General features: G+C 41.0%; 1 protein-coding gene across 1 annotated transcript in view; it reads right to left on the minus strand.

Annotated features, from left to right (window-relative positions):
* Positions 1 to 14,466, minus strand: part of LOC142776412 (uncharacterized) — a 51,142-nt gene that overhangs the window by 30,658 nt on the left and 6,018 nt on the right. Inside the window, exon 2 of the mRNA XM_075880037.1 lies at positions 14,075 to 14,170. Within this exon, the coding sequence (XP_075736152.1) occupies positions 14,075 to 14,170 (96 nt within the window). The remainder of the gene's footprint in view (positions 1 to 14,074; positions 14,171 to 14,466) is intronic.

Consider the following 14,466-nt stretch of genomic DNA (forward strand, 5'->3'; position numbering starts at 1 on the left):
ATGTGAGGAAATGCTCCAGTGCACTGCATGTATGTCTTGCTGCTGGCCTCAACTGCGATGTTGCTTAGCACATATGTTAAAATCACAACTAATACTATGCCACTGCAAAGTATTTATGTGTCATTTGCATGAAACAGGGACCACAATAAAAGAACATAAGAACATTTACCTTCACACAGTTGAAAAAATCTAAACATATTTCCATAGTGTTTTCACAGCTGATCTGAGAATAGTAATTATGGTTTTAAACACGTTGTTACTTCCACTAATAATCTATTTTAAGATGCCAGCTTCAATATTAGAGTATACCAGTACCTTTGTAGGGCTAAACAAATGTAGAGGCATTTAGAAAAAGATAAGTAAATGCATGCTATAGCTACATAATATTTAAAATAAAAACTTTTATTTTTAGTCTGAGTAAAGCTGCATGGATGATAAGTCACTTGCATAGTAGACAATTACATTATGAACAAACATATCCGAGCAAGTATACATTAAAAAACTTACACTTACACAGTAAAAACATAGAAGTGTTGTGTTGAAGGACGGGCAAGCAGTGGAATAACAATACGCAAGCACTAACATCTACTGTTAGATGTACTAGGAGTAGGGATGATTCGCTTCTTTTCAAATAAAATAATCCACATAGATTCACTTCTCAGAGCTTATACACTCATGGCATCATTGGTGCTATTTATACAAATGAGTATACACTGAAGGATTACATCGACTAAGTACAAGATTAGCAAATGCATGGCTTTACTTCTTGTGCTACAAAGAATGCAAACACAGTTACCATTGCCGACCATGGATGCTGTGATTTATGACAGGTAAATGCAGAGACGCGCAGGCACTTAACACACAAGTTAAAAACCACAGCTCAAAAATATTTGCCTAATAACACTACAGCAGCCTTTAAATTACTGTCATAGCTTGGTATCTTCCATGCAAAATTAAAATAATTTGGAATGCAAGCAAAGAAACTACTGAGTAATGCACTGCTAAGAAGTTAAGCTGTAGCTGCGGAGAATGTTACTACGTATACAATTCAAACTGCTCCTAACATCACAATGTGCTCTTTCTGCTGTCGTAAACTTTGAGCAGGAGAACAGTCACTGACAGTCTCTTTATACTTGTTGGTCTTCTGTGCTCTGTTCTTGATACACTGTACATGACCATGGAGCACCGGATCCCTTGTTACTGCTGGAACTTAGAAAAATACAGATCATTGTTACAACCATCCTACATGCAAGAGTGTACAGTTGTTATATATGTGCTCATATTTAGAGATGTCGTATTTCAGAAGCCAATGACAAGCCTCAACACACACACAAACAGTGAAGACTGAAACTATAATTTATTATGATACAAGAGCAAACCTACAATGTTATAGATGAAGACATGAAACTTTTGGCAGGCATATAATGCCAATAAATTTTCTTCTAATTCGACTTTATACTAGGTGCGAGAAGCAGACCACAAATAGGTTCACTAAAAAACACAAGTTAGACTGAATTACAAGACAACAGTTCATAACTTTAAGGCTGTCTAACATAGCCACCTAACCACACTGCGTATAGGAGCAAATGGGCAGTCTAGAAGACACAAAGCACTTGTGGATTATTAGTGTGCTTGTTGCTGACATCTATTATTCTAAAAGAAGAAAACTTTTCAAAAATGCACTTCACCAGGGGAAATAATCATACGCAACAATCACAACAGGCTTCTACAGGTGCCACCAACACTCACCAGCGTCTTGCTGGATGGATATGCTGCGTCCTGCACAGAACACCAAAGGAGCGCTCCATGACTTGACTTGCATGTGTGCTGGCTGCATCGCACTGCTGCTGAAGTAGGCTAGCCACTGACAGAGAGATGAGGAGCCATGGCTTTGAAACACACTGAACGTCACCTTTAGAGATCAACAATGCATACCTAGGTCCGCTACAATTTGTAGAAAAAAATATATATAACTATGCAATCGTGGTTAACACGTTCGGCTGAAACACAACAAGCCACAGCACTGAGAGAGAAAAAGCTACATGAAGTAAAAGATGCAGTTACTGGCACTGTGTCGTTTGAGGCTTGTTCAATGAGTATTTCTCCTTGCTAGTTGTGAACAGCCAGGCGATTTTCACCCCTTGCTATTTCCTTCCAGAGCACTTGATCCACAGAGGGAGTCACAAGCTCGAGAGCTTAATAAAGAATCAAAATATTTGTGCTAGTTTAAAAGCACAAGCTTTTGAGTCTCAGATGATTGGAGTGTCATTCATAAGCTGCAGGCTTTCAAATTTCAACATTCTTAGTTATCTTGCAATTTAGTTGTTTAAATATTGAATACGAATTATGTGTGAGAATAATATAGGTATCCACTGCAAGCAGCCATGCTTGGATATTCAATTTGTGCACAGTAAGTGGTGTTCACTTAATCGTATGTACTAAAGAAAAACTAACCTTGCAGCCAGTCGTTAGGCAGTTTTGTGCCCTCAAAGCTCCCAGGCAGATCACAGTCCTTCCACATGAGGCAGCCATGCATACTTCAAGGCCACTTCCAGGTCCACTGAATGATAACAGTCCCAGCAGTGACATAGACTTGCACACTTAGGGAGCACGTGTCCTTTCTATTTTGTACAGGTGCTCCAAGTCATGATGAGGATTCATGTGCCAGTGTTTGCAACCGATGCATCACAGGACCTTAACAAACCAATGTGTGTGATCTGAGAAGAGCCAAAAACGAGATATTTAAAAACAATAATTGAAAGCACTCACTTCTACCACTTCTTTGACGAAGCTATCACTTCGTCAAAGTGACCAAAATCTGCTATAATCACTTTGAAATAAATTGAAGGCTCGTGCAAAATTTACGTACCGCAATATATATGTCTTAGTGAAGTATAGTGCTACCGTTCGTCTTTAGAACTAATTTTTTTAAAATAACACAAATTTCTCAAGTGCAATCTGGCTCCTGGAAAATAAATTCACATTAACTTTCCAACTATCAAACGTGGTAAATCGACAGGCCCATCCTCATAATCAAACAAGAGCTCACTTGTATAAAATCACAAAAACCTTCTGATGTATTTCCTCCATAATATATGTATGTATATAACAGATGTTGTAAATTTTTCATGCTTTAACTTACCACAGGGAAACATTACATCTGATGGGCTTAAAAACTTGAACACGTTATAGCGCTGCGTGAAATATAGTACCGGTGAAATTTAGTTCTGCAAGGTCAACACACCGATGGCAGCATTTAGTAGCCGTCGGTGTCACGAGGAACCAAGTGTGCTCTACGGCCAACAGGCAAAGGACATCTGCAGACTTTAAGCTGCCGATGACAGCAATGAAGGGCTGGCCAGGCTTGCACGTCAATTGATATAGTGTAAGAATTCGCCATGACCTGCTGTTGTCAAGGCTCCAGTGCCGTGGAAAACGATGGTCAGACGAACTCGGAAACCTGTAGTTAGGCGGTATTGGCCTACAACTTCATCCAAAGCAAGGCACCGGTGAAATCTTAGCTCTTTCTGGGGGCCGGAGCGAAGCTTGACGTTCACGGGCTCTCGCTGCCACACAGAACTCTCAAGTTCTTACTGAAGAACAGTATAGGCGCGCTGCCAAAGTAACACAATCCACAACAGAACGTAGCATCTCGCAGCTTTCGTTCATCACATCACAGCACTTGGACTATGGTTATCACAAAAAAGAGAAGTGACGAGTTAACAAACAAAACCAAGAAGCTCCACCACTGCAACTTCGCAGGGCAAAATAGTTATCAACGCTGTCTTTCAATTTTCGGTCACACGAGTACAGCTTGTTCACAAGTCTTGGAACGTCAAAACAGCACCACTGTTCACAACACACATCGTTTCTCTCCCTAACACTGGATTGGTCACAAGAAAATAGAAGCGTACGGGCTAACTAGTGGCGAGGCAAGAACCAAACATAGCGCGTAGTTCATACGTTTCCGTACGTACTAGGGGTTACTCAAGTAACGTGCCAAAACGCTGTCAATCTGAAATGTCGCACAGCACCCAACAGAGGAACGGGAAAGTCAAGCGAACGAACTGTTACCGACACAAACACACATTGCCGGCTTCTCGAGTGCGAGTTGCCGTCGATACACCGGTGCCGATCCCCACTTGATAACCACACCAACGCACAGGCTTCGCTGCGCTTCACCGTACACCATTGTACTGCCGCAGCTTTCCGCACTCCTTACACGCACCAGAAGAACTGCCGTATTCACAACGCATCCGGGCGAGCGCTGAAGTAACTCATGCGAAAAGCGTTTGCTGAAAGTCGCACCGACTGATATGCTGTTTACCACGCCATGTTGTTTTGACAACTGCGCAGCACGTAACAGAGCTCTTAAAATTTAGTTGGGCAATTTTCACGGGGTGACAAAATTTGCTCTTATGTGCGAGGGGGCTGATATGACAAACCCGACAAGCGTGCCAGGTGAAAGCAGTGTTTTGGCAACGTCATGGAGTGAGCTGATGTAGAGGGTATTGCTTCACAACCAATCACAAGCTGTGCCTGTCGGCCAAGCCGTCGTCTGCTCGCATTTGTCGTCTGCTTCGATCAGAGCATGCGACAGGGGATTCGCCTTCGCAACGGAAATATACTCTGGTCAAGTGGTCGCTGCGTCACACAAAATACATGTCAGTGGCTCGCTCTACCTTTGAATGATGTTCGTGCGCCAAGGTAAACAGCTTGTAATTATCGCAGGGATGAATTCAGCCAAGGTTTTCTGGCTGCAAATCACGCAGTTCTATAACGTGTGCAAGTTTTTAAGCCCATCAGATGTAATGTTTCTCTATGGTAAGTTGAAGCATGAAAAATTTACTACTACTGTTATATGCATACATATATTATGGAACAAATACATAAAAAGTTTTTTGTGAATTGATACAAGTGAGCTCTTGTTTAATTATGAGGTTGGGCCTGTCGATTGACCACGTTTGATAGTTGGAAAGTTAATGTGAATTTATTTTCAGGAGCAAGGTTGCACTTAAAAAATTTATGTTATTTTGGAAAATTAGTTCTATAGACGATTACCACTGTGGTAGTAATAAACTTCAGTAGGACATATATATTGCGGTACGTAAATTTTACATGAGGCTTCAGTTTATTTCAAAGTGATTATAGCAGATTTTGGTCACGTGAACGAAGTGATAGCTTCCTCAAATAAGTATTAGAAGTGAGTGCTTTAATTGATTGTTTTTAAATATCTCGTTTTTGGCTCTTCACAGATCGCAGAGATTGGTTTGTTAAGGTCCTGTGGTGCATCGGTTGCACATTCTGGCACATCAATCCTCATCATTACTTGGAGCACCTGTACAAAAGTAGGAAGGACACGTTCTCTCTAACTGTGCAAGCCTATGTCACTGCTCGGACTGTTATCATTCAGCGGATCTGGCGTGGAAGCATGCATGGCAGCCTCATCTGGAAGGACTGCAATCGGCTTGGGAGCTTTGAGGGCACAAAACTGCCTAACGGCTGGCTGCAAGGTTAGTTTTTCTTTAATACATACGATTACGTGAACACCACTTACTGTGCACAAATTGAAATCCCAAGCAAGGTTGCTTTCAGTGGATACCTGTAATACTCTTACACATAATTCTTATTCAACATTTACAGAACTAAATTGCAAGATACTTGAGAATGTTGAAAGCTGAAAGCCTGCAGCTTATGAATGAAACTCCAATAATCTGAGACTCAAAAGCTTGTGCTTTGAAACGAGCACAAATACTTTGATTCCTTATTGAGATCTCGAGCTTGTGACTCCCTCTGTGAATCAAGTGCTCTAGAAGGAAATAGCAAGTGGGTGAAAATTGCCTGGCTGTTCACAGCTTGCAAGGAGAAAGACCTATAAAAGAAACCTCAGATGACATAGGGCCAGTAACTGCATCTTTTACCTAATGTAGCTTTTTCTCTTTCAGTGCTGTTGCTTGTGTTTCAGCCGAACATGTTCACCACGATTGCATAGTGATATATATTTTTCTACAAATTGTACCTGACCTAAGTATGCATTGTTGATCTCTAAAGGTGACGTTCAGTGTGTTTCAAAGCCATGGCTTCTCATTTTTCTGTCTGTGGCTAGCCTATTTGGGCAGATGGGCGATGCAGCTAGCACACATGCAATTCAAGTCATGGAGCACTCCTTTGGTGTTCTGTGCAGGACACAGCATATTCATCCGGCAAGACACTGGTATCAACAATAATGATGAGTGTTGTTGGCACCTGTAGGAGCCCGTTGTTTTTGTTGCGTGTGATTATTTCCCCTGATGAAGTGCAATTTTGAAAGGTTTTCTTCATTTAGAATAATAGAAGTCAGTAACAAGCACACTCATAATCCACAAGTAATTTGTGTCTTCTAGACTGCCCCTTTGCTCCTATATGCGGTATGGTGAGCTGGCTATGTTAGACAGCCTTAACGTTATCAACATTGGCTGTTGTTTTGTAATGCAGTCTAACTTGTGTTTCTTAGTGAACTTATTTGAGGTCTACTTCTCGCACCTAGTGTAAAGTCAAAATAAAAGAAACTCTATATGCTTTTTATGCCTGTCAGAAGTTTTATGCCTTCATCTATAACATTGTGGTTTTGCTCTTGTATCATATTAAATATATTTTTAGCACTGTTTGTGTGTGTGTGTGTTGAGGCTTGTCATTGGCTTCTGAAAATACAATATCTGTCAATATGAGCACATAATTGACAACTATACACTCTTGCATGTAGCATGGTTGTAACAATGATCTGTATTATTCTAAGTTCCAGCAGTAACAAGGGGTTCGGTGCTCCACGGTTATGTACAGTGTATCAAGAACAGAGCACAGAAGACCAACAAGTAAAGAGGGACTGCCAGTGACTGTTCTCCTGCTCAAAGTTTACAACAGCAGAAAGAGCACATTGTGATGTCAGGAGCAGCTGCTGCTTAACTTCTTAGCAGTGCATTATTCAGCAGTTCCTTTCCTTGCATTCGAAATTATTTAACTTTTGCATAGAAGATACCAAACTATGACACGAATTTAAAGGCTGCTGTAGTGTTAGTGGGCAAATAATTTTGAGCTGAAGTTTTTAACATGTGTGTTAAGTGCCTGCGCGTCTCTACATTTACATGCCAGAAATCACAGCATCAATGGTCGCCAATGGTAACTGTGTTTGCATTCTTTGTATTACAAGAAGTAAAGCCATGGATGCAGTAATCATGTACTTAGTGAATGTAATCCTTCAGTGTACACTCATTTGTATAGCACCAATGATGCCATGAGTGTATAACCTCTGAAAAGTGAATCTATGTGGATTATTTTATTTGGAAGGAAGAGGATCATCACTACTCCTAGTATATCTTAACAGTAGATTTTAGTGCTTGGGTATTATCGCACTGCCTGTCCGTCCTTCAATAGTCTACTTATCTCCTGTGTAAGTGTAACTTTTTAAATGTATACTTTGCTCGGATAGGTTTGTTCATAATGTAATGCAAGTGACTTATCATCTATGCAGCTCTACTCAGACTAGAAATAAAAGTATTTATTTTTATATGTAGCTATAGCATGCATTCACTTGTGTTTTTCTAGGTGCCTGTATAATTGTTTAGCCCTACAAAAGTGCAGGTATACTCTAATATTGAATCTGTCATCTTATAATAGTTTGTTAGTGGAAGTAAGAATGTGTTTACAACCAATATTACTATCCTCAGATGAACTGTGAAAACTCTGGGGAAATTTATTCACAGTTTTCGAACGTTGTGAAGACAAATGTTATGTTCTTTTATGGTGGTCCCTGTTTCATGCAAATGACACATAATTACTTTGCAGTGGCATAGTATTAGTTGTTATTTTACACATATGTGCTGAGCAACATCGCAGTTGAGGCCAGCGGCAAGACATACATGCAGTGCACTGGAGCATCACCTCACATAGTGTACAGTCTTTGCCCACCAGTAAACTTAATATTTTTCAAGAAGACTAATGGACAGCAGTATGGGAACTGTGTTGATGTGCAAACTTTGAAGTCTTCTTGAGGAGTGTTTTTCATCATTTTTGTTCAAGTGAAATAGCTACCCAAGGCCATGACTGGTGGGAATGTGGTGGTTTCCTCTCTCCAAAAGCACTCCTACCAGCTGCCTCAATTTTAGCATGGGGTGAATTCACGAACTGGAAAAATAATTGATCTTTGTTTTCTTGGCCAAAATAGTCACTTCCAGCGTTGAGCCACCACGACGCGCCAGAATAGAAACTTTTAGCTCAATCAAGTTGATTTTACTTTTGAGAAGTGTTTTGGGGAAACGAAATGGCACCTATAGCTGTCAATATAAACACTGTTTGCACCAAGGAGCTTAGTAACTTATAATTGTATGATTCATGTATTGTCAGAATTTACTCGCGCTGTGCCAACTTTCAGCCCAAGTGTCCTAACATGCTTTGTTAGTGGGTTGTGGATGAGCCAAGCTATGTAAATAAACAGAGTGATATTACAGACATGTACAAAATATTGATGCACAGCCCTTTTCTTTAGCATGACATTGTCAAGGGCTTTATTCTAGTGTTTTTTATGAAGAGTGCTTGTCACTGGGCATCAGCGGAAAACCATGCATCAAGCTTTTGCGAGATGGTTCGAGAAACACCGTGTTCAGACATAACAGTGCCGGTGGATTTCTCTCGTAAGTTACTTTCTGTAGTATATTCAAAATGAGTTTATTAGAATTGTTGTTTTATAGCCATTCATTTTAATATTTACACCTGAGTGTGTGTATATATGTATGTATGGGTGTACATATGTATATGTGTGTGTGGGTATATGAATGTATGTATGTATGTATCTTTTAAATGAGAATCCGTTTATCACTGGTGAGTAAGTTTGGTAATGATATGGCTGAATTTGTTTCTAGTTATTTCTCTTTTGAGCCATTACATAATTCAATTTATTTTGTACTGCATAAAAATAAATGTAACCTTACACAGAATATGTGTGTTCGAAGCAGTTGTTTTATTTACCAACCTACAATCATGGGCAAGAAATTGGGCAAAATCGAACGAACCTGCGAAGATTAGTTTAGAGCATAGCTACTCTACATGGCATATCTCGTACACATTGCATTGGTTGAATATGTCGATTTCAACCTTTCAATTTTAATCAGGATAAGCAAGCTATCACCCGTCGTTGTATATGTGTGTGATATTTATGCATACGGTGATACCGGTTCGCAATTACAATTAAGGTCACAAACCTAGTCAAGCTGAATACACGAATTTTGTTCATGCACCTTTCATCTGCACTGGAACTGTTGTTAATAAAAAATAAACTTCAGTTTAGAAATTTATTCTAGTAACCAAGAGCAGGGTATCTCTTTATCACACAAATCAAATTGCCATTGTTCTGTTTCATTCTGGACAATAGGGAGCCTCTCAGCAGAACTCGATTAACTGCTATAGTTCGTTTTAACCATTCACAGCGAGATTACACTGAAGCGTGCAGCATGACAAATAGCGGGAGAGAAGACACAAACTAATCACTCTGTTCGCGTCAGCTCTAACTGTCCGTGCTTTTTGGTCTTGCTGCATGTGATGATGCCCACCAAATTAGCACAAAAGCGTGTCCCTACAAAGGCAGTCAACTTGGCTGCAAGCAGTTAGCTCACTGCATGTGTAGATTTTCTTCAAAACACCGTGAAGACTGATTGCTGGTCAAATATCCAAACACGTGAAAAGTTATATACCAGGTATAATATTGGTATTTCAGCACTGGACACTTTTGCGATAAGAGAGAATGGAGGAAAAAATTATGAACCCTGACTTGTTTAATTTTTGAAGTAGCACAGTACAGCGCTTTTGGGTCAAAAGGGGAGTGAAAGAAGCAAGTGCGAAAGCCTACTTCTCAAAAAATTAGTACCCGCCACCACGCATAATGTCAGGCCGGGCAACCTCTTGAAAAAAAAAAAAGTGCTCAGTGATTCTGCGAATCGAACCAAGTACCTCGTAGATTGTAGTTGAGCGCTGTAACCGCTCGTACACTGCAGCAGTGCTTGCATTCGCCCTATTGCTGATATATCGTCATTACTTCGAATGAAGCCAAATGCGAAAACGTCCGGTGAAACTTTGTCAAAAATAGAAAAAATAGTTAGAATGCGTTTGCCCAAGGTTACTAGAAGATAGAAACCGCCACGTGTGACTGTATAACCGTGCGCTATTTATTCTTGTACATTACTGTCATGACGTTGGGATAGCCGGCTCTAACGTAGGCTACCTTCTCATAGTTTGCCAAATATAAATAGGAAAATGAAAATATATAACAGCCTGTGACAACGCTAATCAACTATTATGAGTTCACTGTCACTAGTGTCACTTTCACTAGATGAATGCTCAGTTTGCTTCCATTATCGTTATTTAGGAAAGTTTTGGCTCATTAACTCAACTCTCCTAATTAGCAATGATTCTCACATCTAAGGACACTCACACTTCATCTCGCTTTCTGAGTGGCTGTGACTCCCATATAACGCGTACTCCTCTTTTTTATGCTCTCGAAGCGTCCGACAGTGCTTTGCGGAGACTTTCCCTGACGTCTGCTGGGCCAGAAAATTGTCTTTATTATCTATCAATTTAAAGCTTTCGCGAAGCCGAAACGAGAGTCTCTCTCTCTTTCTCTCTCTCTCTCTTCATCCTTTTCGCACGTGTGATAACGTCTCTCGACCTCAAGACTCGTATACACGTCCCTTGCTTTGTTTGCGCACTCAAACAACACTGGACGAAATATTTGCACCGTGTTTTGTGAAAAGCATTAGCAGTGAGACACCTCCCGACGAGTCTCCCTCATTTTACGTAGACATATACCTAAGCATAAGCGTATGCACGTTCTCGCATTCCGGCTTTATAAAAATGCTACGGTGCATGGAACCAGCGAAATTGCGCTCACAATTTCATTTGATTACTGCTGTTATCTATTTTAGCACAATTCGTCTGCAGGCACCAAAGTCGCTCATGTGTCTTGTAATAAGAATATTGTAACAAAGGCTACCTTTGACTATAGGTACAAAACACCCTTACGTTCACCACTATACCGTGCTAGATAGCACCGAATTAGTTAAGTAGCAGCGCAGCTTCAATGAAATGTAAGGTAAGTGGTCGCTTTAAATAAGGGAAGACATTCAAGGCACATTTTCAAACATTGCATGCATCGATTTATGTGTGGTTTCATTTATGTGGTGCACCTGGAGTGTTGTTTACTTGTACTTGGCGAGATAGTGCATGAATTGCTCGGTGGCTTAAGGCCATGAAGCAATTATTTTTTTTAGCTACAGTCATTGATTAAAGGCGAGTGCTTGGATTTGCACAGCCCACCAAAACGTCTATTACAACGTACGCGGCATCCCGTAAGCGCTGTAGCAGACGCTCGCGGAACTGAAACTTAGATGCAGCAAATTATTGGTTATCATCGTATACTCTCGATGCTAGACGCTTTGTGTGCTACCTTGATATTATCGGCACACACTTCTTTCTTTCCTTGTCGTTTCATCGGCTATCGTCTGTCCTCCTTGCCCTCTTAAGTGCCGAATAAGTTAAATTCATACCCGCGCTATAGTAATCCCTCCAGATAAGAGAATATTTGGCTAAGAAAATGCGTAGCGAAAGAGAAAGCTTTGTGAATTCGGGCCCAGTTTACAAAGTACGTGCCGTTCTAGATCGTCGCAAAGTGTATCCACAGCTGTATTTCAGTGATCGCACTCATTGGACAGTTAGAGCCAATGGAAATACACTAGAGCACAAGCTTTATGAACCACTCACTGAAAAGTTCATCTCATTTTAGGGGCGAAGCTCCTTCGGGCGTGGGCTGTGCGTCCCCTGTAGCCTGTATGTAGCCACCTCTAGTTTAGTTCTTGCAGTGTTCACTAGATGGCGGTACCGTCCCCTGTATGATCTGGGATGGACATCATTTGAGGGCAGGGAAGCTAGCAGCAAGATAAAATTTGAGAAACGATTGAGAGAAATGGGGGAAGAGCGTTGGGCTAGGAAGGTTATCAGCTACTTGTACATGAACAATGTCGATACAAAATGGAGGAAGCGAACCAGGAAGTTAACTGGTAAATACTTAGAAAACAGCAGGTGGCCAAACCAAAAAGAACTATCGGTTAAGAAGAAAGTGAAGGAAACGGAGACTGACATGTGGAGAATGGGCATGATTAAGAAGTCCGCACTAGAGATCTATCGAACTTTTAAGCAGGAAATTGCCAAGGAAAGGATCTATGATAATACTCGGGGTAGTTCTCTACTGTTTGAGGCCAGGACGGGAGTACTGCGAACCAAGACATATCGGGCCAAATACGAAGGGGTAGACACAGTATGCAGTGCGTGTGGAGAGGAAGAAGAAACTGCCGAACACTTGATAATGTTCTGTAAAGGGCTTCACCCTATAGTTCAGGATGATGGCGCAGAGTTTTTCAAAGCACTGGGGTTTAGGGACCGGGAGGGCAAAATAAACTTTAAGCGGGTAGACTTAACCAGAAGGAGGTTATCTGATTGGTGGCTAAAGTCAAGACACGAGTGAAAATTAAACTCTTCACTGCAAAGTACGAATCCTCAAACTCACTTTTTAAGGGAAAAAAATAAATATAGTTTTTGGTTCATTAGGTGTTACGGCTTGGTGGCGCTAGCCACCGCCCGATCTAAAGGGTACAGCCATATCCATCCATCCATCCATCCATGTAGCCACCTCTAGTTTAGTTCTCGCAGTGTTCACTAGATGGCGGTACCGTCTCCTGTATGTAGCCACCTCTCGTTTAGTTCTTGTAGTTTTTACTAGATGGTGGTACTTGTAGCTGATGATGAAAATATGCAAGATGTTATAAACTAGAAAGCGGTACTTGTAGTTGATGAAAGACGCGAGATCTTATAAAATAGGAATGATGTCACATATGGCGCGTGTCATTGGTTGAAGGCAATCGTTCGATTTAGTGCGGCGACGTACGCTAGGGGGAGCGATGTAATAAAATCGAGTGGGCAAAATGTACAGAGGATTCATGGTTTACCAGGTTTACCTCCGGAGCTTCGCCCACCCATCATCATTCACTTCGTGGATATGGCGGAATTTTTTTATTTCCAATAGCGTGCAAGGAATGTGCTATCATTAACCTCTTTGGTGGTAATTTCCCCCAACGAGGTAAGGATCTCGAGTCGTACTTTTAATTTGATGAGATGGGGCGCAACACAAAAACATAACAAATAAGGTTGATCCTATGCCGTGTCACGTTCGAATGCACTGACCATTCACGTAGCACATTGGGTTTCATTCAACCACAAATCTTTACAATCATAATTTTACGCTATTGACGCCCAATAGAATTCTTCAATTTCTGCGACTTCGAACTTATTGGACGATGGTGGTTGTCAACACCATCCAATGCGTACAAAGGAAACAACACACGAAACTCAAAGCACCGAAAGAAATAAAAACGCACCACCAGTCATCAGGCAGCCAGTCCTTCATGGGCGTGAATTAACTCAAAACCAGCCAGGGCACCAAAGTATACCACCGCGACGGCAGGTTCTAAGTAGCCACATTGTTCCTAAGAGTGGTCCGGACCACTGTAAGGATTTCGTCTCATCCATGCTGTTTTTACGGACAGTTTTGCTTCGTGAATCCACTTACGAGCCCTTTTCGGTGACGTAAGCAAATAAAGCAACTGCATCACTATCGCTGACATGTTCCCGGGCAGTCACAGCGCGTTTTATTGCAGCGGCCGATGTGACAACGGTGGCCTCTTACGACGTTTTTTTTTTTCGTTTCGTGAATCGACTTACGCAACAAAATTTGTCTTGCGCAAAAATGTTTTCGTAATTGAGTTTTGTGAATCCGGCCCCAGATTTTCAAAATACAGATTCAAAAGCGACTCTTTCGGGGCCACTCAATCGTTCGCCATGTTTTTTTTTCTATAGCTTCGATTAACCGCCTCACTTTTGGCGATGTTGATGCGCATAATAGCCCGCAGAAGTGTTCCAGCACAGCAATTGTGTTTTCGTTGTGCGGTGCACTATTGCACAATAAATGCATTATATATTTACACAAAAGCTGTCCCACCAGCAATCACATCCAGGACCTCCACTGACAAGTCTTCAAACCCAGTGGCGATCTCGACTGCATTTCGGAGCTCTTTGCCTTTCAGGTGGAGGCATTCTGTAATACAAAGCAAATAAGCAAACGATGAACATCAGCATGAATGATTATCAACAAAAACAATATTCAATTCAGTTAAACTTCCTGCCTTTCACTGTTAAATGCTTAATATATTCGATGGTTTCATGATTATAAAGCGCACTATTGTGGACACTCGAGCTTTATTATGAACAATCTTCAATAACATGCACCTAAAGCTCATTGGTGCTGTGAATTGTATTTTTGTATTGGTATAAATTTATAACCTTCCTCATTCATGTTGCAATTTTCTGTAACTTTTGTACCTTCTGTTGATT

The sequence above is a fragment of the Rhipicephalus microplus genome, chromosome X, assembly GCF_043290135.1.
Source record: "Rhipicephalus microplus isolate Deutch F79 chromosome X, USDA_Rmic, whole genome shotgun sequence".
Lineage (NCBI taxonomy): Eukaryota > Metazoa > Arthropoda > Arachnida > Ixodida > Ixodidae > Rhipicephalus > Rhipicephalus microplus.